This window comes from Pholcus phalangioides, unplaced genomic scaffold (genome assembly GCF_987345545.1).
Source record: "Pholcus phalangioides strain wild (caught in Gottingen) unplaced genomic scaffold, Ppha-v1.0 ptg000008l_1, whole genome shotgun sequence".
NCBI classification, from domain to species: Eukaryota; Metazoa; Arthropoda; class Arachnida; order Araneae; family Pholcidae; genus Pholcus; species Pholcus phalangioides.
Window position 1 is genome coordinate 27,388,202 of NW_028301601.1, and position 25,887 is coordinate 27,414,088.

The 25,887-nt window shown below is 37.3% G+C and overlaps 1 protein-coding gene across 1 annotated transcript; it reads right to left on the minus strand.

Annotated features, from left to right (window-relative positions):
- Positions 1-1,129: 1,129 nt before the first annotated feature.
- LOC149084137 (very long chain fatty acid elongase AAEL008004-like) lies at positions 1,130-25,430 on the minus strand. The gene is made up of 8 exons (XM_089234475.1): positions 25,301-25,430; positions 9,775-9,876; positions 9,503-9,693; positions 4,808-4,885; positions 4,655-4,711; positions 4,446-4,551; positions 3,609-3,745; positions 1,130-1,823 (listed from the first exon to the last, which is right to left on the minus strand). Exons 2-8 carry the CDS (start codon positions 9,830-9,832, stop codon positions 1,566-1,568), a joined length of 885 nt encoding a protein of 294 aa, XP_089090601.1. The 5' UTR covers positions 9,833-9,876; positions 25,301-25,430; the 3' UTR covers positions 1,130-1,565.
- Between the last annotated feature and the right edge of the window lie 457 nt (positions 25,431-25,887).

Here is a 25,887-nt window from a genome sequence, read left to right on the forward strand (position 1 = left end):
TAGAGAACATGCAATATATACAGCCCGCATTGCGACGGGAACAATCAAGCAGAGCCTCCATTGAGTGCCGGGCATTCACATTTGAATTACATGCATACATTATTTTCATGCTATTCATAGTAGGGGTCTTCAACGTTTTATGATCGAGGGCAATATAGAAAATTTGTCGCGTTCCGCGGGCGTGATGCTCCAAAAGACGATCATAAACTAAATAAATTTTTTTATATATTTTGAACTAGATTTTAATTTTGAATAAAAAAAAATTCAAATTGTAGTGTCAAAAAATGTCTTGCTATATTAACACATTTGTTATTTGAAAATGCTTCTGAAAGTTGAAATATCAATCTGCGTCCCACCCCAGCGCTGAAGGTCAATCCTACGTTTTTACGCTCACATACGACAAATTAAAATGCGTCGCGTACTACACATTTTATGGTTCCATTAGTTTTCAAAACGAAAATGCTACATAAACTGAATTTGGGCAAGACCAATTATTTTAGGCATTTTTATATTATATGACAATGGATGATCTTTGTTTATACATGTATATAGTGAATTGCGTACCAAATAAGAAGGCTGGTTACATTACGAATGCGAGTGGATGCAATTCCTAAATTAGCGTGAAACTTGAAGCTTTAGTCAAGCAAAAACGTCAGGTAAAGTTTGTTGCTATTCGTAAAGCATCCTCCACAAATGCAGATCAGTCAGACGTTCTAGTTTTTGTATTCTTCATTCGATCAAACTGCTCACATACGATGAACATAACCGATCTATGTTCATCTCGTACCCACAAACTGACTAGTTTTAACGACCTAAAAAATGGCCTGAAAAAATTAAAAATGGAGCATACTGCACGCCCATCATCCAGGGATGGAGCACGCCGATTGTTAGATGGGCAACAAGAAATGCGTGGCTTCGCATAAGCCTGGAATTACGATACGAAATGCTTCAAATGTGCAGGAAGCTTATTTGCTGGACAATTCGCATTACTTTTGCGCAGAAAAAAGTTTTGGATTCCAAGGGCACAAGAACCACCTCCCCAAAAACTAACGGTTAATTGATGCACGAAAAGGTAACCACTGTGGTGAGATACTGTTTGAACATTGCACACAGTAATACATAACGGACATTGGTACACAGCTAACATTTATTATTAAGCATCCTGAGGTTCATTACAAATAGGAAAATGGGGTAAAATATACAATTGACGAATATGGAGAGATTCGATTCCATAGCTCTAAACACCTTCAACGTGCGCGAAGTTGCACTTGAATTACAACGTAAACCACCAGCAAGTAGATCATTTTACATTCGACATGTACGTTACACATGACGAACGGTACATAAAAATAATGTTACAAAAAATGTAACGGTCCATTTGTTTTAAATCAGCCGAAAGCTCCAGCGGATACAAACGTCCGTGTAACAACGATCGCTCACTTGAATGAACTGGTTCAAGAAAACAAAGCTTTGGAGAGACCGGCTGACCAGTATCATGTCTTCGGAATATTGACAATGTATGTACAAGTTATTAGTTCGAAAAACTAAAAAGACCAAGTCTTCCCTCAGTCGATTTTCTTCTCAATGGTCCCGTTCCTTTCTGTGCCCGACGTACTTGGATGGGCGATGCCATTGCAGGACTTCGCGAGATTTGATTTCTGGGACAGCGGCCTCTTCTTTAAGTAAGTGTTCTTGAAGTAGTCGTAGAACATTATCAAAAACAGCCCAGCGAGGAAGATGTTCAAGTAAATGATGAACTTCGATACTTTGCAGTTAGAGATCATCAGCATCATCACGTAAAAGAATACCATAACGAACTGAACCTGCAAATAAAAAGAAATTAAAATTATGCAGAAAGGTCAGCATTTATCAGATTTTCATCCTTCGCTTACCAGGGTATTAGCAAGAAATTGAGGTCTCTATTAGAGTAATGTGTGGGTGACATACGATGCCTTATTCTAACCGCATGTTAGAAAAAGCGAAAATTAAGGAAACCAAAGTAAATACAGTATAATAGATAAGCGCAGATGATAGGATGGAGAACAGTAGGTATACTAAGTATAGAGATCTTTACCCTCACCCTCCTGTTCTTTATCTTACTATATACATATGTGGGAAGAATGTTTAGAGAAATGAAGTAAAAACTTCGTAGGGCTATAACAAAGCCTCGCGATGATAAAGAAAAGCTTGTTTGAGTTTATTCCATAAGTTTGGACGCATTACGTCCTCTATAGTAAAGGGGTCAATAGTCACCATTAGGCTCACAGAATTTCAAATCTTACACCTCGAGATCCAAGTCCGGCAACACGCCGTTTATTGATGCAGACTTGCACATGTAAATTATGTAATGCAGTTATCAGGAACTGTTTTAATATTGAAACCGGACGTCCTGATATTGGTTTTGCCACTCTTGGAGACGTCGTCATAGGTGAAAATAGGATAGGGAGCAGTGATTGAAATTGACGTCCGAATCATTACTATAGCCACACAACTGCTGCTCTATACTTTTCCTATAAATCAGGCGTCATTTGGAGTGGTCAACTAGTTTTTTGTACATAGATGGGGACGACCACTCCTATAAACATGAAATGGTTTGAATGCCAGACTGGCCAATCCGCTATGACCTAAAGCGTGATGTCATCGCTATAGCCGATCGCTTCTTGTATCCCGTTTTCAACGCAACTGTTTCCGAGACACTTGTAGCGGCAAACCAGTTATCAGATCTATGACGAGCCCACAAGAGGGTGCCCGAAAATGAAAGATCGAGCGAAGTGAAAAATTTGTCACTGATACAAAAAAAAAACAACTCTTTGGCCACGCAGAGCACCACGAAACTACTTCAATAGAGTAAAATGTTTCCTATTCGTGGCAGGTTTTCAAACAGCCATGGTGCAAGGCAAAGCATCAACTAATAGAATTGAACTAAACCAACCGAATTATAATGGGTACGTCTAGCGTCACGCATATCTCACCTAGAATATCCTGCAGTTTCAGGTTTTAGACAAAGAAAATAAAACTTTTCTCGATACCAGGGCCGCAACTAGATGCTTGGTCACCCGGGGCAAGCGCGCATTTTGACGCCCCTTGGAGAGGTTTCGGAATGAAATTTGCGCCCCTCGTGTCCAGAGACCCACCTGCTCCCCCTCAAGTTGCGGCCCTGCTCGATACAAATAAGGTTTCCTATAAGAATGAAACTTTCTGCTTACAGGCCAGTTTTGTAGCTGCAGGAGCGTCATTAGACATGTAAAGAAAAATTGTTTTGAATATGGAATTAACTAATTTTCTCGAATTGCAGTTACAACTATTCCAAGAGTGCGATATGTTCAGAAAATGCCGTCAGCATCAACTGAAAGGAATTAGTTGATATAAAAGAATCTGATGTACAAATTCTTCGTAATTTGATGCGAATAGAAATTTCCGGCAAACCTGGAATTTGTCAGTGTTTACGCTGCTTTAGCTAATTAGCTTTGGTGTCCCATGGTTCCTCCCGTCCTGATGTGTAGAGCAAAATCAAGGACATTACAATCAAATTCCTGTTCAATAAACAGTTATAGTACCCATAACGTGTACGAAACGATTTGAGAATTTAAATTGAAAAAAAAAATTACCATCTGGATGGTTGTCAAGTATTTCTTCCACCACAGGTACTTCTGAACGCTTGGACCGAGTGCTGCAAGGCCGTAGTAAGTGTACATGATGGTATGCACCAGTGTGTTAATCAGAGGGAAGAAATAGTTGTAGCTTCCTGTAAAAAATTAAAATATTTAAGTACTGACACGCTAAAAATGCGGAGAAGTTAGCGAAAGACTAGCGTTGGATAAATTTTCAACCAGGGCCATAACGAGGACTTCTAGCGAGTTAATTTTTCCACCCCAGTTTTCCTTTCCGCTTAGGGCGAAAGTTTCAACCCAATTATTGCCCTGGTAACGATCGCAACTGTTTGCATGAAGGGGTATAAGGGTGCCACGGCCCTTCCCAAAAGACAAAATTTTGTAAACATTTAAACTTCTTGCATATAAAACAATTTCAATCTTAATTTTTCAAAGGGCTAATCAAAATGTTTTTGGAAGAAAGCCCAGCCTTCCAATCTATCAGGAACTTTCAAATATGTACTTCAATACATAAAACCAGTGTTGATACAGGGATAGAGTCATTAAGGACTGTATTCACTGACATGTTTTAAAATTGTCACAACTTTTTGATAAGAGATCGACACGGATTGGTTAAATTCAGGTTAACCAATCTTAATCTTATCAAAAAAAAATGTTACTAGTTTAAACCATGTCTGAATAAGGACCCAAGAAAAATATTAAATCTCGAGAAAACGTAAAAACGTCAATTTTCAGATTACACATTTTTAAAAAGCTAATATTTTACAAATACACATACAATAACTTTAAAAAATAAACTATTTCTCTTAAACTTAAATTCATACGAAAACTTACCTGGCTCTATCCTAAGACCACCCCACACGGCGATTGGTACAGTAGCGTGATGTACAACGTGTAGGGTAGAGATATGATTGAACTTCTTTCTTAATACGAAGAATATCTGAAAAACAAACGTTAACCGAAAATCAAAATCCTCGCCAAAATGACAGTCGAAATTAGATTCTAGAAATTCATTACGTGTAAAAAAACACAAACATTCTTACCGTATCTGCGAACTCGACGAATTTCATGAAGTAAAACCACCATCCCAGTTCAGCTATCTACATGAATTTAGAAGAAAAATAAAAATTCAGTTTTTCCCCGAAATAAACAATTGCGGTTTAAGATTATTAACCGCATCAAATAAATTTGCTCACCCGTAAAGCATCAGGGTCGTTCTTGTTATCAATCCTGCAAGTCAAGCTTTGATTTCCTTTGAATAGTACCCGGAAAGTCTAGAAAGAAAACGAGACAAGTATTCATTATGTCGAATAAGATGCTATAGTAATATGGCCAATATTCTGTATACATTCCCTCATTTCGATGTTCCTATGCTGTGCAGCCATCTGTTTGCACACGGCCAAATTTTTTTTTGCTTGGGGGTGACGTAGATACTCGTGAAACTACGCGATATTGCGCGAAAAAATATTAAAAACCGTTATTCTACGATAAATTTATTTCTCGGTTTCCAATATTACACAACTTAGAGTTCGTTATCGTAGTGTGTTCACTTTTAATGATTTTTTAACTGCATTCATAGAATTTTAGATTGAAATTAGTCTGCCGTGTAGGTTTTGATCACCTAATTTTTGTGACACCATGGTCATTCTGCACACGAGGGCTAATTTGGCCGGTACCTACAATTTATTGCAGATTCCGAACGGCAAACTTTGTATGTACTCACCGAGAGGTTGGTGCGCTAACCCCTTAATGTGGAGGGCTACCACGCCCTCGTGTAGGCTTCTTTAAAATTCTAGGTTTTACGGCGAGGTATGCTATATTTACTGCTCGTGTGCGAGTCAATTTGTCGCATTTCATTTGACCTAACCAGATCACGGCTCGTCGCTGTCTGGAGAGTTCGACAAGGTGCTGAAGTCCTGGGCCATGCTAAAAACTGCGTTTAGTGGTTTCTGCAATGCCTGTTATAGTGTTGCCATCAACAATCAATATTTTGACTGGGTCTCTAAGCCCCTACTTCAATTCACCGAGAAATTGTCCGAAATGATTTAAAAAAATTCTTAAAAATCTAAAGCTTGCAAATTCGACGAAATGTTTAGTAATTTAACCAAACTTTCAATTGCAAATAACTTTCGTCAAAATGCCCGTTGCGTAAATATGCACGTTCAAAACATTACCCTTACATTCATCCGCTGAGAATATGGGCAAAACGTATACTGAATAAAAACTTCACATTTCCTTGAGATAGAACTAGAATGGATTATTTCTTTACCAAAATTAAAAAAAGTGTTTACACTGTAATCCCAGCCAAAAAAAACTTAAAAAAAAAGGTTCTATAAAAGCCATTTTATAAAATGAAAAGTTCAACTGAGTTTATTGGTTGCATTTGCTTGAATGTAACCGAGCTTTATTGGTTGGATTTTAAGTTTTATAAAAGAGGGATTTATCAAACTTTTATAGGGTAATGCCGGCCCAAGAATATATGCAGGCCAAACGCAAAAAAATTACTGAAGCATGGTCATAAAACCCTCACTTAAACTTATGTAGAAACAAATTTAATCTATCCCTGGGACGAATTAGTGCTAGACCAGTGTGCGATGAACTTATTTTTATATACGAGATTAATGCCTGAGGGTGCTTAATCTGGTGCCACAAAATACCGTGGGTGCTCTTGTCAATATTGTGGATGGAATTGCTTCACGAAAGTGGACATATCAATGTTAGCTAGTTCTGTGTAATAATGTCTGACCATGTACGGAAATTTTCCGAAATTTGACAGACATAAGAAAATATCATCTGAGGGAAGCTTAAGATAACTGCTAATAACTTTTCTGCCTTTCCCCGCAAGGGCAGCTGAATGCTCTTTCCTAAATTAATCTTCGCATCAGCCAGCTTTTACAAAACCTTCGTATTTTCTTGAGTCTAAATTACCGCGGAAACTGATGAAGATCCAAACTTCGTAGCGGCATACGAGCTATGTTTTCAGAGAATTTTAAAAAGTCATTCAAATCAATGTAGGAGCAGCAATGCATAGTGCTTCAGGAAAAAGTTTTGCTAAAACAACGACAGTACTAAACTGTGCATCGACTAATTTCAATAGCACATTTATTTTGTCAGAGTTACGAGTGTTTCATGTACGACTGATACTGTCATTAGTCTTCCGTATGTTCAAGTGAAAATGTGACACTTATAAAAATTCAGATGTTAAAAGCATCTCGGAAAATTTCACGACATAAGCTCACATTTAAACCTCAATGTTAGAAAGCCGTAGGAAAGTCTTCAGCCGATCAACACCGTGTCGTCAACGGAGTAAAAACCTGGTTCCAAGCGATGAGAGTTCATGGTACAAGATTAACAGATCGGATATACTTCGAATATGGGAAAGAATATTGTACATTTAACCGATCGTAACGAGTAGATATTACAATGGGCCTTTAAATTCCATATTCGATCGTCCGGAAACGACTTCCTGACGTAGGCATGTCTAAATTACGTCGGATAATTGATGTTCTGTACTTTTTCCGAGTAATGTCAGAAGGGCACGTTCTGGAATTGTTGGAATCTTCTTCGCTGTGCGGGACGAGAGCCCGTTTCAGCTGGAAAATCCGGAGAGTATTTTGGTGCTGCACAACTTTCTTAACTGTTACACCGGACTCTTGCAATAGAAATGCCCAGTGAATTCGGCTTCCCAGAACACGATATACAGAAAACCCAAAGGGGGTAAACATCCAGGGGCCTTCATTGCGGGTGAGGCGCAATAAAGTACGAACTGTACCAACGAAGAAAAGAATAAATCCTCAGACCGCAAAAGATTTAATCCGATGCTTGTAGTGACAAGATAAAAACTAGATTTAATATACATGTATGAAATGTAATGAGAAGGAAGACATGTTTATACAAATCGGTGGTACTATTTCAACTGACGTTCTTCTACAAAATCACCAGGAGTACGAGGGTGTGCGCCATGTATATGGGTAAGAACGCACTACAGATTAAGGCCCCTTTCACACGGAGCGGATGCGGGTCCGCATACCCTTTCAAACGAGCACTGAAGATGCGGACGAATCGCCCGCATCTTTAGTTCGAAATTCGTGCATAAGAACTGTTTTTTCGCAATTTTTGTAATTTTTCTCCTTCACCCCTGATTCAGTGCCCATAGGCAGCCTAGAGGCATTCTTTGGTGGTTTAATCTAGAGCCACATAGAATATGAGAATAAAGATGTCTTCATTCCGATCCTCACAAGTAGCCGATGGGAGAAAAAAATTTTTTTTTGAAAATATTTGAAGACATTGTCTTTTCGGAAAAATATGGAAGAAAAATTCCAAAAACACATCCAATGTTCGAAAAAATCAAATCCAAAAAAATCCAAAGCATTCGATGTTCCAAAAAAAAGAAAAAATTCAGGAGATAAAGAATTTGCAAGTAGTAAAAAAGAGGGGGGTGGGTAGAGACTCAAAATGCCTGTGCTTAGAAATATTCACATCACAATTCTGTCTTAGGCCGGGATTACACTATAAAAGTTCGTTTATAAAATTTGAAGAATGCAACCAATAGACGGATCAGTTAAGTTCTCTCGAATGTAACAGATGTGTTTATTGGTTACATTTTTCAAGTTTTATAAAATAACTTTCATAAACCTTTTAGAGTGAAATCCCATCCTTAGATTAGTCTCACTTCTGAAATATAAAATTATTTTTTTAAGTTTATAGACTGAATATCGAGTAAAAACAAACTTGTAGTTATCGGGGAACCACCAAAAACATTCAAGTGCTAGGGTCTTCAAACGTCTTAATCCGGCCCTGAGTGAACACCGTACGTGGATAACGTTGTTTAATAAAAGTATTTTTTTAAAGTTTAAAAAAATTAAGTTAAAAAATTTAAAATAAATATTTAAAATATTTGATATTTATTTTTAAATAATTTTAAAAATTTAAAGAAAAAAATTAAAATTTTTAAATTAAAAAGTTATTAAAGTATGTAGTCAATTAAATATTCGTAATGAACAGAACGGCTTATAATTTTGGTCCCGTTAGTGGCCGTTGTTGGCAGTTTTTATTGTATAAAATTGTGAAATATGGACAAAAAGGCAGTTAAAGTTGCTATATCTCCATCTCAGAAGGAAACGGAGGGATAGACGTATGTAGGTACATTATATTAATGAGCAGGGACCATCATATGGTGTTTTTAAGGGTATATATGGCAAATAATTAAAAAAATTCCGTGAAAAATCACTTTCAAAAAGTAGTCAAAGATGCGGACGAATTCGCTCCGCATCGTCTGAATAGCTCCGAATAAACCTATTGTCAAAACTTCTATGTGTGGATGCGGAGCCCGCACTTAGGTTTTGACACATTCGGACGACGTCCGGACCCGCATGAACATTTCCTAGGTGCGGAGATTTTTCGGCTCGTCTGAAAGGCACAGTATATTCCAATTGTGAAAACTTCTTCCGGACCCGCATCCGCACCGTGTGAAAGCCCCCCCCCCCCCAAGACTAATAGTTGAACTCCAGGTTGCCACAAAAGATGGTTATAGATCCGATTTGCCACTTAATAGATCAGTTAAAGGCTGTATACTGCCGAACCGTGAATGTACCTAGTAAATACTTAGATCATTGTACTTTTAGTATATTCACCAATTCAGGAAAACTGACAAATTGGTTTGTTAGCCTAAGTCCTGGGGTACGACAGTGCACTCTGGGGTTTCAGATTCTGCGCTGTTACTGATTGGTTAACTTTAAATTCAGGTTATCCCAACAATTACCGACTCGCAGAATCGGAAACAAGAGGGCACTATGTTCGTACACTTACGCCTCGTGTCTTACGATATCTACAGCCAATAAAATTAACACTTAAATCTTATCGGTAAAAATTGACCTTGAAATATTGAATACCTCGATAATGAGATGGAGGTTAGTGAGCACGAGTACCATGTTATACAGGAACATGGTGTAACGGAGATCGTAAGGTTTCTTGTCCATCATCCAAGCAGGTCCAATAACTTTCACAAACAGAACGTACAGGGCGACCAAGATGAACGTTGGTGCCGGACCAGACATGAACAACCAATGCGTTACCCGTGGATCTAAGATAAGAAAATACAGCCGTGAATTGAATTCATAAAGCAAAGACTACCGATCATCTTACAAAAAGAGCTTACACATACCTCCGCTAGCCATGTACTCGTCATACACGTCAGCCACTGTCCTTATAATGGTAGTCATCTTGGTTAGTGATTTGGATTACTTTCGCTCTGACGCTGAAATACCTGCGAATAAAAATGGGTAGAGACTAAATTACAATTATTTTGAGATTCATTTGCATTTGCGGAAATCTTAAATGACTATTGAAAAAGGAATGCTTTTAAATTGCTTCAGGAATGCTCTCACCGCAAACCTTTTGAAATGTATTTAAACCTTTCACGGCAGGGTAGTGATTTTATAGGTGAGGAAGCAAACATTTGTCCTATCACTAACGTTCAAGTGTTTTAGAATGGCGTTTGCTCCCAAAATTTGTCTCCCCTCGTAGTAGCCCCGTCTAGTTCTGGCTCTGTTCCGAAAGGAATATCAACGTTTGCATCAGTCTTTCAATTCAAGCCCTTTTCACTGTACGAGTAGTTATAATTTTACCGGGCGACACAATCTGTTCCAACATATTTAAGTCCTATCTAAATTTTAGTCAAAATGCATTGTCGCAACGCAAGCGGTGAGCCGCTAGACTAAAGCATAAAGCTATGGTTTCGGTAGTCATTTCTACAGGGGGATTGTTTTAACAAATTAAAGGGGACATTCACGTATGGTCAAAACGAACGTACGGTCGCGCAACTTCCGAAAGAACACTTCCGCAAAACCATAGGCCTACACGAGATGCATGTTCGCTTTCCCCATCCCTCTGGCTGTCCACTATAGAAATAACAAGTGCCGAAAACCTCGGTTTATGCGTTCGGTGGCAGCGGAGTCTAGTGGAACATAACTTACGCAACGGCCGTGCATTGCATGGAGGAAATCGTTCAAGGGTTTCATCGCTCCTTTAAAGTTTCGCCCAAGAATTCTGAATCACCCTGTATTTGATAAATTCGACGATAAAACAGTGAAGCAATTCAAGTTAGATACTTTGATTTCAAGGATACGTGGGATATTAGCGTACAAGGCTTTAGCTAAAGGGAATTTCGAAGGACCAGTCGCATGAAAAATTGTTCGAGGAGCACAAGTGCACTGAAACAGTACGACGCTCTAAATACATAATTGTTCTACACAATAGTTCTGAAAATAGTCACGTGATCAGAAAATGAAAACCTAGCCACTGCACCAGAAGGAAAATAAAATATGCTGAACCAAGTTGCCCACTATTAATCGCCCGAGAATTTAAGTTATTTGTCTAGAAACTTCTACGTATAGAAAAGGATGTTTTTCTGCTTCAGGGAAAGGCGTCCGAGACGCGTTCTGTTCGTAGACCTATAGACTTTAACGAAATTGACCACAAAAAGCAGGGTGGGGGAGTATACAGCATACAAAACACGTTCTGAAAGGTGATGCCAAGGTCAGCCTCAAAAGACAAATAGAATAGCGGGGGTACATTAAGTTTTTTCATGCGTGTCGGTTAGACACTAAGTAGAGCTAATAGCTCTAAATGCCATCTACATGTCAAGAAAAAGGTGACAGTCAAGTGCAAGGATACTTATTGCAAAACAAATTGCGGTTACATTTTAATAACAGGGATTGTCGAATTTAATGAATAGAACTTCATTCAGTAAAGCAAGATCATTTACCGTTGTAATGCCTCATTAGTGAAAAACAAATGAAGGAACTAATCAAGTTGTTTGCTTGGGCATTATTTTGTTTGACATTCCTAGCTTACACTCTACTTAATTTGATCACATCGGGAGTCTGGATTTCCGATAATTATAAGAGATTGATTTTTACAGATTAGTAACGATAATTTGTAAGGAAAAGTATTTAGGTTTATACCTTACCTATAAAATACGCAAAAAAAGAAGTTTCGATAAAAAACCTTAACCAGAGTTCTGATAACTGAAAACACTTCCTCATATTGGTCCATTACAAAGTTTGGAAAACTAATAATACTCTAATAACGTTATCAGTGATTCTAATAAGCGGCGTATATTGTATCCGAATGAAACCTTCGATTTTTGACATATCAAAATCCTATTTAGTGCATTGATGCCCATAAACCTATGAATTCAACATCAGCTTCTAAAGTGTTTTCGAAAACACCGTTGACATAAGGTGAAGGTCGAGACTCGCGCAACAGAACCAACGCTAAAGCTCCTTGCATGTGATTAACGTGCTTATTCTGTTAAAGCGCGTGGCTGCTTCTAGCTAAGAACTTGACCCCGAAAAAAGAAAAAGCGAACCGAGCAGTCGAGCTTGGGCAAGTTTCCGAACGAGACAAATATGTACAGATACCCAAAGCAAATACAGGCACGTTATTGCATTACCGAAGCAAGAAAGCCCTCGAGTGATCACTCTTCGTGGTTAACCGAAACACTCGAGTTTCGTGGGTTCTCAATTAGCATAGTTTGAAAAATGGAGACAGCTGACGGGAAAATAACATGCTTATTGGCAGATTGAAACAAGATTTAGGGCGTTGATGCCAATCATTGCTGTTTCAAGATTGAAATTTTATTAAAATGGTAATCTTACAAAACAAATAAGTTAAATCTAAGATGAAGATTTTTAAAAATTGAATTTGCATATGCTAATGATAAACAGCGCCGCTTTAGCGCATGAGCCAGACCAGCACTTCCTAGGAGGTGGCAACCCGTGCAGAGGCTTAAGTTCTTGTGAACGTCACGAGAGTATTCTGATAAGACTACCTATATAGCAAGCTTGCCACACATCCTATTTTATTTATTTTGGTGTAGAATCTTCCGAGCTGGCTCAAATACCGCATGGCGATTGGATGTGGGGCACAGAAATCGTCAATTCTGTGCCCGATCGTTTCTTTTCCGCACAAAGATGACACTAGCACGTACTGCGAATATTCACGAAAAATTCCGTTGCGAGGATGGACTACTTGCGCGACGTCACGAGCAGCGATCGGAGGCCCGTCTCTAGGTGGTGCCGGCCAGGCTCAGCATGGGCCTCAATATCAAACTTGAATTTTCAAGAGTATGTGTGCAAATTTATATGCAGGTATTTCTAATCAATGCAAGGCCTTCAAAAAAGAAAAACCCACTTTGCTCTAAACCTTTTTGCTCCTACGTCGTAGTGGACTAGACATAGGATTGAGGAAACAACGGCCACTTACAATGTTATGAACGCCCTCCCTATGACTTTCGCCAAGAAGCGAAATTCACAAGCCGCAAAAGCACAAACATCCAAAGACCTTCCTCGTTACGGAAAGCATAAATCTGAACTGTACCAATGAAGAGCCGAATAAACATGGACCGCGGAGGGTACCCTGCAGAAAAACTGCACTATAGTTTAGTCTCTTCTAGCATACGCATATTAAATTTAAGAACCTTGCACTGATATGAAGTAGAGCTTCTGGAAACCCCAGGTGGCTCTTTCGGGAGCATGTTTGGATCACATATGTTTGAACATATAACTTTGATACACCAGGAATCTTTCCTGAACATCTTTCAAGAACCTTTGTCTTCTGCAGCTATCTGCCGTGCCTTGTGTGCACAGCTGTTCAGCTTATAGCTATGTAACCACGTTTAGATATCTTGATAAGACAAGCAAGAATACCGGGAACTAACATCTAGATCCTCTCGTTTGGATTTCTTTTTTGAACTAGTATAAAAATCCGAAAGTATTTAATTGCAAATCCACAACATTATAAAAATTTGCAAAGGGATTACACTGCTCGAAGGAAAAAGTAATCCATGTGTTTAAGGACATTGGAATGGTTTTGGGGTTTATATATTGGAGCTGCCGATTGCGCGAATCTGGTATCAAATTGGATCTAGTTGTGGATAGTGAAAAATTTTAGTAATGCATACGCAGTATATACAAATAGCATTGTTGGGAGTATGCATTCTCAATATAGCCAATTCGACAAAGCAATTGATAAATTCTAAATCGGCGTCCCAAAAATATCTTAATCACTGAAATACCTTTGCCAATTATTTATAAACACACTTTGGGATCTGTACGCTGTGGTTTTTTTTTTATGGCTTTTACCATTAAAATTTAATTTTCACTTTATCCCAAAAACGAAAGCCAATTTGACAACGTCAAATTCATAATCGGCACCCCAAAGTCATTCTAAAAATCAGTGTTGAACAGCGTTATAAAATTTCCATCCATACACAGCGGTTTCACCGACTACTTCCACCCGCAAACTCCCAAGAAAACCTAGAATATTTAAAACTATTCAGCATTAATAAAAAAATTAAAATCTACCATAATATTTCGTAGTAAAGTCAAAAATGCGTGCTAACTCACCCAATTAGTGACCGAATCCACCAGCAAAACACTAAAGACAAGCCTTAAAAATCCAAATCCTGCAGCACCCGAATCCAAAACAACCTTGTATGCATTTTGTATTCGCACGCATCACCTTGTAACACGAGTCTATCTCGTGCAATGAACGAGTGTATACACCTTATCAAATAACATCTTTGTATAGAGGGTGGAAAAACGCTACATCGACGGGGGAGTTCGATTGATCGATTCGGATATTCTATCACAAACTTCGAGACCTTCACCCATTTAAGTTGACTGAATAGATAAGGAATAGAGTAATTGGCATTCTGTGCGGGCGCGTTTTTCTCTGCGTTGTGTCAAGGTTGAAAACAATGTATCGAATACATTATTCCCACTCCCCGTGTCATTTTAAACTGCGAGTAATTTATATAAATCAATTGGATAGGTCCAACAATTAGTTTCCCCGCTAATTAAAGCGATTTAATGAGTATTTGCATAAATCATTGAGAGTTCAAAAACCGTTGGAATCGGGTTTAACGGTTTGTCTAATCATGTAACGCATGTTACTTCGGTGCACGGACAACGACTTCAACACTAAATCATTTTGACAAGCTGTATTTACTAACGAATAAAGCATTGCGAGGTATAAATGAGTTCATTCACGGAGACGAAAAGAACAGCTTTCAACCTTGGAATTAAAATTTGAAGGCTATAGCTTTTTGTGGAACTTTAGGCAGATTTCTGGGGTGGGGGGGTCTCTCCACCTTCATCCCGTTACCCTTAATGTCTAGAATGTGGCATAATAATCAGTACGCTTGCCTGTATTGCAAAGTGTCCTGGGTTAGATTCCCGTTGGAGACGGCGAGTCTCCACCGTGTGGTGCTACAGTGGTGCATGCCACCATGTAGTGCTACCATCAATTTTTCTACCCTTCACTCAATGACTCGTTGCAGGCCTGTTGCTCTGGCGAGACTAACGGGGAGATCGGTTCCCAACTTCTAGACGCAAATGCGGGCCGCAGAAAACCCAACATTGATCATTTTTGACCATGCAGAAGGACATCTAAAGTTTGACGTCAAAGCCTTGTTATATATAAAACCCAAAAAATACAGTTCAACTGCTTAACAGGCACTGAGATGCGCGGTCACCCCTCTTTTACGGTCAAATAATTTACTCGTGTATAATGAAATGTGTTTTAAACCCCCGATTGTCGGTCACCCGTCTTTTACGGACGAATTTTATGCCACCGATGGCCGTAATAAGGTTTTCCTGTGTATAACAGGATTCTCTTATAAGTGTCAAGAGCTTACTTGAAAACTACGACGTTGCAGATTTTCACCTTTCTTGTCGCTATAAATAAAATATTGATGAAACGCTGTCTAAATTTGTGAAAAGGAAATTAGCATTAAAAATTTGAAACGTGAAATTTTTCCCTCTTGATGAAAAAAAAAAAATTGCCCAAGGTATAAAAATAAAACCATAGTTTATTTCAGGGTTACGCTCACGACGAAAAAAAAATTAGAAACGTCAATATCGCCAATCAAACAAACCGTGAATACGAGAAATCCAGTCTCGCTTCTAGAATTGTTTCCGAATGTTGGTAAACACTGATCAAGGCCTTCCACGACATTCGAGACCGGTTTGTTGCCTCATCCGAAAAATATAACGTGCAAGAGATCCGAGATAGTAATCATTTAATTACAATGGCTGCGAATACAAAGACAACCTCGCACAATTAACAATAGGGTAGAGCAAAAATTCACAAAAATAGCCTAGATCCGACTACACCTATATCCATCAGTCAGGCCTAAAGTGACTATTCAACTAGAGACCTCAGAAAAATAAAAACAAGTCGTGTATTTATCAGATCAAAGTAACAATTCAAGGTATGTAAAGTGAAAACTCTACAAAGAAAATTTCCTCGTCAACGATATTTCTCAGATCTTATTTAAAAGTCTTAGTCATCTCGATACAACGATATCCTTTATCGTAGTAAAGGGTAATGAAAGCGATACTGTCTCTAAAAATCATTAACACTTTAATAGCAAGCATCGAAATATCCAGGAATTAGTATTCACTTAATAAAACCCCTCATTCAGAAAGCCATTTACTACACGATAAAAAAAAATTCAGTATTTCAAAATATGGGATGTTGCACTTCAGGAAACAGCAAACTGATTTTTATACTATGCAAATCAGTGGTAACTTATATTCTGTCATTGGTGAAGACTGCATTCTTTCTCACACATGCAGTTTGGGAGAAAATGCCAAGGATCCAAAAATCGTTCTTGCTCGGCTTGTCAAGACCTAGGACACCTTTAGAGTTCACCTTTTGGTAATTATAGAAACTTCATAATATAAATCATGAACAGCTCACAAGTAAACATCGAACGTTTAGAAGCTGCTTAGAGGCATCAATACCGGAATGAATGAAATGCCTTTGAAAAATAAAAAGTTTGAGACGCCGCCAAATAAAAGGGTTTATAATGCATATAAAGGGCATGTTTTATGGGTATGTAAATAAAGGGTGCATTTTTTGAACTAACAATATTCTTCGGACGTCCAACATCTAATTTGAACTGCCTGATCATCTATAGTCAGTGCCGTGTTAAGGCATGGTCCACGACCTCAAGACGGGCGTCAGAAAAAAGAAAAGCAGTTGAATTTTCCAGGTAGGGCCGCAAAAACACTTTTGTCCGGGATGCTGTTGTGATGGCCCTGATAGTACAGTAGACCATGTATTTCAAATTATGATCTGGAACCCTAAGGTGCGTAAAGCTTTGTATTCCTCAGAACCCTTAATTCCCGGAAAACTAGCTTTGAATCAATAACTAGTCATTTTTCCTATTCTCAAAATTCTCAGTAAGAAATGTAAATTATGGTGTAGAGCCCAGCATATTTTACCCGTGGTGATTTAGATAAATATCTGGAATTAGTTTCGCGGTTAGTTGGACAGCCTTATGAACATCAAGGGTTCCGTGGAACAGCTTCACAGCCATTAATCACTTCACGTACTAGCGTTTGGCAAGAAATCCCAATTATCTATATTTGACGATGAAGCAATAAACCTGGTCAAATCGTCCCAACCTAACCAAGCACGTTAAAAAAAGGAAAAGTATAAAGAGAAAGCATGAGGAGTAAGGCCGGGATTATAAAAAAAGTCTTTATAAAACTTGAAAAATGCTACCAATAGGCGGATCAATAAGTTCGCTCGAATGTAAAATGTGTTTATTGGTTATATTTCAAGTTTTATAAAAATTTTACCAAAGTTTTATAGTGCAATACAGGCCTCATAAGTTTAGTCTTTTCTCTTCGCCCTACTTCGCTCTCTTCTGTTTTTACGTATATATATAAAAATAGGATTCATTATATGAGAGTAAAAAAAAAAATCGCTATCAGAAGTATGGGAAAAATTATATAGTTACAATAAAGCTTCGTGATGGTGGAGAAAGTACTTGTTTACATTATACAATACTTCAGTCAGAAATGAGGAACACAGAAAAAGAAAAAAATTACCAAGGAGCCAAAATGGCCCTTACTGGCAATCACAATTTACAATTTGATATGAAACTTAAACATAAAAATAAATAAAAAAAATTGACAGAACATGAGTGAACAGAAAGTAAAAAAGAAAACCAAAAAAAAAAACCACTAAGCATAATGTCATGGTGGCCGCAGGCATGTTATAAAATTTTGATTGTAAAGAAAAATAAATAAGGGGGAAGAAGTTAATTTGAAAAAAGAATGTAAAGCAAGTCCAAATGTAATAAGGGAAAAAAGTTTACAATTTTTTCCTTCCATTTAAGGGAAAGATGTTATAGGTGGGAAATTCATCCTAAAAAAGTCATTTACTAAAAACAGGTAGCAATTTAATTTTTTTTTAAAACTAATAATGAAGTATTATTGTTAAGGAGTTGATCAGGCAAAGAGTTATAGAATTTAGGGATAAGATATGAAAAATGTTTACCAATCGTTTTATAGATTCTAGGGAGTAAATAGGTGGAGTTGATTCTTGCAGAAGAACGAAAGGTGTTCAAAAGGTAAAGAATGTTTTTTTTATATAAAATAACTATTGATTTGAAGATAGAGATGTCGAAGAGGTAATATGTTTAGAGAATTGAAAAGTTGTAGTGAGGGAGTACAATAATCATTGGTAATCAGTCTAATTATTCTTTTGTGCAAAGTGACCAAAGGATATAGGTTAGTAATGTAGTCACTACCCCAGGCAGAAAAGAGGAATTGACATAAAATTTGAGGTAAAAAATTTTTTTACAACAAATAACGAAGTTTGCTGTGAAGTTTTGTGATACGAGAATTCCATTTAAGGTTAGAGTCAACATAAACACCAAGATATTTGATAGAATGTACTTGAAGAGGATTACAATGACAATCATTAGGGGAGCAGTTAGAATCATGAAAAACATTAATATTATGTAGAGGGTTAAGTAATGAAAAATAGATTTGAATTAACTCGATTAATTTGTTTAAATTCATTCCACTTAGTTTGGACGCAGTATTAAGTCAGTGATCGAAAGGTCGATTCTCGTGCGGAAACTGCAAAGATGTCAATATATCTCCGGTATTTTCAGTCTCCCTTCGTGTGAGGAATAGAGAAACTTACGTGTCCAGGGCCCCGACTTTGAAATGAAGGGGGCCCGGCAAAGAAAATATGGAAGCCCAGCGACTGGTCAAAGCTTTATAGTTAGTCTGAAAATTCATGCTCAGATTTTGATGGGCACCAAAATCATGGAGCAACACTTGCCTAAGCGGAAATTTGATCTCTTTTCCTGTGCATAATTTTTTTTCTTACAACCACCCTCAACTTATCCGGCATAATCCTGGATCGACAATGTAATCCTCACGTATTCAAGAGATTCGTATAATCTGGCCAGGAAATTTATTGCTAGTAAACATCCCTGCTCGAACCCCGACATGCACAGTGAAAGGCTAGGCGGGAATATGTAACGAATTAGTGAGAGTACGTTATTCTTCAAATCTTGTTTGCGTATGGCCAAAATAGTAAAGATATCGGAAACAAAATAAATGCCTTAATAACTTATTGATTACGCGAGATTTACTAGTGTCCTCACAATACTTTTTCTACGTACTAAACTAATCCCCATTTTGCACCACCTGATTACCTAATAAAATTTGTCGCTATTGTAATTTCGTGGTGCACCCAGAAGTGTGACACTTTCACATTGACAAAATCATTTCCGCCAATCAATAACCGCGTCGAATACGAAAAAGTGCAACAACTAGATTCAGAAATGTCCACAGCTTAAATTTTAGTGCCGAAACAACGATAATCCCTTGACATTATGACACGAGCACAGTGATATTCCAATAAAATATTGCGGACAAGTATTATCCAAGCTCAAGTTTTATCAGCAACGAGATAAAATAGTACGACATACAAAATAAAATAGTCATCTCGTGGAAACTGGTTGGGTTTCGAGAAAAATAACATCTTAAGTCTCAAGGCCCCCAAGAAACTAATTCAGCCATCAAAATTCAGTGCAAGTAAACCACAAACCTGTTTCTTGCTATTAAAAAAATTAAAACTCCTACTGGAAGCTAATGAATAAATAGCGAGGCAAAGGCCTTTTTTATGCGCTGTATTTTTTGTATTTCTGAACATTGTCCATGCCGAGAGATTCAAATTAAAAATAGGAATAGATTTCATTTACAGTTTTGTAATAGCAGGTACGATCAATAAAGTACAAGGACCTCACGATGCAAATGTGGCCTATGGTGGTTGAAATTTATCGGATAGGCCTAAACCAGATCCCCGGTTTAAAACCCATATTAATTGTGCATGCATTATATCATAAGTACGCGACCTTTCAATCCTTCGCCAGCCAGAAAATTATACGACTAGTATTTTACATTCCCGTTATATTGGCAGAATTTTTTTAATGCCCCCGGGGTTTACCCCCTTTCAACTTTCCCCTTAATAATTTAAGTCTTGATTCTCAATTCAAGTCAAAATTAAAATGCATATTTTTTTCTTAGAGCATTCATTTACAAAAATATATCCCCATGTTATACTACAAATTTCTAGAAATTAAAAATGCCTAAATAAAACGTAGTGGCAGCTGCTCAGTAACGAAATGCTGCGAATATTCTTGTTACTGGTATCTAAAATAATTTCAAACATTTGACATCTCTAGAGAAATAGCCTTAACGGTTTTATTAACGGTGATTTTCGCAATACTTGTATTTTCAAAACATTTCGCTAAATCTGAGGAAGATCTATGTTACGAAAATATTGGCAATATTTGCAAAATCGTAGAGATTGCGCCTAAATAAACAAAAATATGCACTTATTCTGAAAAAGACTTGGTAATACATACAGACCAAAACATTCAAATGAACATGCTTATAAGCCGGGCTCTAATCATAATTATATATAGGCAAATCTTAAATATATATTCATCTCATTCGTCAAACTTGTTTGGCAAATGAGAATATTTGCCAAAAAAATTACCAATCTGCTTTTGGCAATTTTTTCGGCAATGAATGGAGATCTTCAGTATTGATTTCCCCCCCCCCCCCAGTGTTTTTAATGAAAAAAAATTAAAAAATCAGCCCAAGTATTGCATCAATTGAATTGATACTTTTATTACTGGAATACCTTTAACGGGCCGGATGGAACCCTTCAGTATATATGGCAATGTAAAATCAAAAAACTGGAAGTTAAAGGCCGGTAGAACCAAGATCCGGATTGAAAAATGCAGGAGAGAATTATTTGGCGAAACAAATTTCGAAACTTGATTATGAAACGAGATCAAAACTTCCTGCAGCGACAAATCCACGTGCTTCACATTTTCCCTTTAGCAATTTTATTTTTCTTTATCGTAATGAAACGAGACTTTACACGTATGCATATCCATGGGTTACTACAGCATAGTTACAAAATCATTTGCCCGATATGCTACTGCGAAACAAAAACTCTCCAACTATTCTGCAGGTAGCCGAGGCCTAAATAAAATATGTTCAATAGCGAAGCTTCATATAAAGACATCGAACCAATATAAAACTAGATCAGTACTCTTCAGGGTTACTAGTCTGCTGTATGTAGTTTTATAACCCTCCGGGCATCTACGAGATATCTCGACTCAAGGTTATGACTATACAGATATTTAAAAAAAAAAAAAGTGCGTTTCTGAATATTCCCCCAATCGCTTCAACTGCTGGAAATTAAAAGCTTTCTTTTCGAAAAAGGAAATTTTACAGGAGGCGATGGTTATTCTATGGCATGACATTTTACAGCAATTTACGCCGAGCTGGTTCAAGGGTTGATCATGCTGGTGATAAAAACAAATGCGTACGAGGTGCAGATCAAATACAACTTGGCAACCACGAGTTCTATGCCTATTTCCAGTCACATTTCTAGTGCGCCTTTACACTAACGTAAGAACATTGCTCTCTAGCCTACCACCTTGTACGCACTTGAATACAGACGAGATATTTGCCCACGATCTTCAATGATTGACCTTCCATACTTGAAAGATCACTAGTAAATAGCTAATACCCCCCCCCCCCCATTTTCCGAAGATACATGATGGAACGGATCAGGACAAGTTTCATTCAAAACCTTTACAATCACGGACGAAGCATTTCGTCCAAAACGCCAGTGAAATTCAATCCAGTTCTTTCACCATCGCGAAGCTTTGTTGTAACACTATGAACCAAGCTTTTTTTATATACTCCTGTTATGTATTATGTGAGAAAAATAGTCTTTCTACTATATACATACAAGAGCGAAAGAACAATGAGGGTGAAAAAGCCAAAACCTCAATTACAGTTTCACATTTTGTTCAGTTCCCCAAATTACGGTTAGGTCAGAAAAGTTTACCAGATTCCTCAGATTCGTCAAATAGGTGATCCAAATGTTGTCAAAAGCTCGTAAGTGAAATGGTTAAATCATTTAATCCTCCGGGGCGCCTTAACCTTTACACAGGCGATGAGAAACAAGTTTTAAAAAAGATATTCTATAGTTTAGATCTGATTAACAGCCTTAAGATGTTATAAAAAAGGCATTCTTAATCTTGTTTCATGGACCCGTTGCGCCAATAAGACGGACAGGTGCACTCGTCAATCGGATGGCCATTGACATTACGTAATGGATATTCTGTATATATAGTGCAAAAACGAAAGTTATCAAACCTCACGGCGGTCCTGAAACCTCCAAGTATCACCCCCGCAAGGGGTCCATGGACCTCCAATAAGGAACCCTGCTCCAAGTTACGTCAAAAAAAATTATTGGCTGCCGAGTTATCTGCAAAATACTTCCTTATTTGCAATACGCAAAATTCGAATCCAGGAAGGCCGACTCGAAATCGGATCCCTCGAAATATACCAAATATAAAGTTTATAATCAAATGAAAATTACTAGAAAACGATCTCTTTGTGGAAGCCCGTATAAGAGCCCACTCTAAGAAAAAATTTAGTCCAGTGTAATGGTCGAAAAGGCCAAGGTGTACATCATATGAACGCCAATGGCTCAGTTTTTCATATATCGCCGTTTCCCCAACACGCAGCCGTAACGAATTGAGTTATGATCATGTTTACTGTGTGTGTATATATATAAATAGCAATTCTAAATAAATTTCCAGCTTTTATGCAATCATGAGTACGAAACCAAGTTTTGCTCCCACAACACACACGCCATTCTATTATAAAACCATAGGAATTTCATAATCGCCAGCCCAAATAAAATATATTTGTGGATATTAGTATGGACTTCCTTTAATGTCAAGTCTGACTTATCCGCACGATTCACGTGAATTTCATTTTTCCCAGTAGTTTTGTCGATAGGTGAAAAAAATGCTTAAAGTATACTCGAAATGTATCCTTGGACGAGACTTCCTCTAAATAGCCCATCTAAGTTTTTGACGCCTCGGGGGTTTCTAGAATACTCTAGTCTACTAGAACAAGAAAACAAGTTCCATCTTCTCATTCATCTCCCAACCTTAAATACGGACATTTCGGTACCCTTTTTTACCCACTGCGATTGATGTGACGTCCTTCATCGAATAAACCCGGTTTCTCCTAGTTATGCGTTTGGTATATCATTTTCGCGTTACCTTGAGATCGAATAAAAGCTTCGAGAAGGACCCGGTAACATTCCGCCCATGGTATCGCATTTGAAAAAAAACACGGTTCTCAATATACTTTATTGTGTCTGATATCGTGCGGTTGATAAAAAAAATTTGCATACACCCGATTTGCATTGTTTACTTCGTGGAAACCCGGAAGAAATTTGTTTGGGGCTGGGTGAAGTTTTACATGGTCATCGAGTCTTCGTGTATAATTACGGCTATTTTTCCGGCCGTCAAATGAGCTACACGTGACCGATTGGCATTCAGACGTGTGTGATGATAGGGTTGGAAGATGATTTATGGAAATTAAGGGAGATTGAATATTCATTAATGGAGTAATTCTTTCAAGATCTGTAACCACATTTTATGCTTTGCCACAGCCGCACTAAGACTTTATTTGGCAATTTTGCTCTCAAGCAACGTTTTTAAATTTCTGAACTAAAAGACTTATTTCGAACTTGTTTCGGCATTCATACTAACCAATATTAGATTTTTAAACCAAGCTATTCTTGAAGTTTTTAGTTAACAGCAGAATTGCTTTAAAGTTACGTAGTCTCCCTAATTCCTGACAAGCCACGCAAGGACGCTTTTCAACCCTTGCATTTTAGAGGGAAATATGTGCAGAGGAGACTTGTTGCATTCTCTTCAACACCGATAGAAAAGTTTTCAAACAATGAAATGACATTTTAAAATTACAGATCTATGAAAAAAATATGCGTTCTCGAAGTGCCACATTCGTGTGAATGTAACAGATACGCTTATTATCTGCATTTTTTCCCCTAATTTAATAAAAATTTTATATTGTGTACTACTGGCCTTGAATGCAAACAATTGAAAAGATTGCAGAGATGGATCATTTAAAATTTAGCTATTAAGCCTGGGACGACAACATTTTTAAGAACTTTCATAGAACTTGAAAAATGCAACCAATGATCTTATCGGTTTACACTCGAGCAGGTACAAATCCATCAGCTTATTGGTTGCATTCACCAAATTTAATATAAACTTCCATAGTGTAATCCCAGCCTTTGTTTGTATCAAATCAGAAAGGTTAGAAAAAAGGACAAGATATTTACTCACGTCGTTTACGCAATTTAGATACTGCACAAAGATACGAATAGCTCCGGTATAAAGACTTAACACAATCACCGATCATACGCTACTGATAGGCATCGAAACAGACTGTACATAGATTCAGGATATTTAAAGCAAAGAATTCTTAAACTTTCACAGATAAAAACTTCAACCAATTTAAATTAAAACTATTGCACAAACTTGATCGCCCCTAAAAAAATGCAGTCAAAACGAGTCTTAAGAGATTTAAGGAGTCACGTCAAAGTCAATTTCTAATAGTTTAAAAATTTTTTTTTTCCCATTTGATTTAAGAATTCTAAACATTTTTTCTTCAATTGGTTAGTTTGTTCTTTCAAGGTAGAAAAAAAGCAATGGAGACAAAACACTTCGAACGAGACGTTCAAATTAGTTTTACTTTTCGGAAATGTTTATTAGATATTTGTTAGTAAAATGGAGTGTCCGATCTACCCATTAGAATTTTTCTTTAAAAAAAAAAATTTGATAATTTCAAAAACATTAAAAATTTTGTATTATTTTTAAGCTTATATTATTCAAAGACTACGAACACAGTCAGATATCCACTTTTGTGGTTCACTTCATCCGAAGATTTGTAAAAAATCTATGTTATGGCGTTCTTTTGACAAATTGAATGTAATCCGGACTCCACCACGAAGCTGGGCTAGAAGAGATCTCGACAACGGGATAAGTTCAATGGCAAATTTCTGGCGTGCATTCATAGTCACTAAATCGGGAGGGGGGGGGGTACATTTCGCTAAAAATAATTCTGCTCAATTCATGGAAATTTTGAATACTTCGCCAAAAAAATTTTTGAACTCAAAAACTACAATTTGAGAAAAATCTCATTTAAAACAGGGTTTTCTCTTGTATATACATTTGTACTATAATTCATCACTCTATTTTAATAGGACAAATTAACCGATTGACACGAACTCCTTCGTATTCGATTCCCAATTGCACTAAATATATTTAAAAGTCAAATTCATTGAAAAATTCGTTTTTAGGGGTCACGACACCTTTTAAAAGAGGAGAAACGAATAAAATTAAATTTTCTTAATAGGTTTAAATTGGGTAAAAAAAAAAAAATTGCTTTACTTACTTTAATTCAACGTATATAGCGGGAAAACGCCAGAGTCTGACGAATACAACCACCACCTTTACCAAGAGAGAGAAGGACCAGGAACCAGCAGAGATAACCCTCGAGAGCCTACGACTGTAACTAAAATGAAAAATCAGTTCCGAAAGGATACATTCAAAATTCCCTGTATATAAAGGCCGGAAGGTCTAAGCAGGTTCGAAACCTGCGTCGATTGGTCAGATTTCTATCTGCGTCACGGATGTGTTTTGACGAACATAATTCATCTGTGCGGATATCTCTTTTTCTCCCCTTCTAAATTTTCATTTTAGCATGTCTTTGTGTGTGTGTGTGTGTTTGTTTTTCAACATTTTCAAGGGGAAAGAAAATTTCCATACTTGATGTTTTCTTTCTTTCACAAAACATTGTAGAAACTTCTCGGATACTTGAGTAGTCTGAAATTATAAGTTTCTTCTGCCAAACTGGATCGAAAATTTTGAGGGTTTCTTCCTTTATTTACCTAAATTTAAAAAAAAAAATGAAATTTCTGGCAATCAGAATTTTATAAAATAAAGAAGGGATTACAATATAAAAGTTTTGTAAAAGTGTCT

Coding starts and splice junctions, on each gene's coding strand:
- LOC149084137 (XM_089234475.1), bottom strand. CDS start 9,832: ATGACTACCATTATAAGGACAGTGGCTGACGTGTATGACGAGTACATG. Junction 3,746..4,445: donor TGGTCTTAGGATAGAGCCAG/GTAAGTTTTCGT, acceptor AATTTTTTACAG/GAAGCTACAACTATTTCTTC. Junction 1,824..3,608: donor ACTTGACAACCATCCAGATG/GTAATTTTTTTT, acceptor TTTTATTTGCAG/GTTCAGTTCGTTATGGTATT.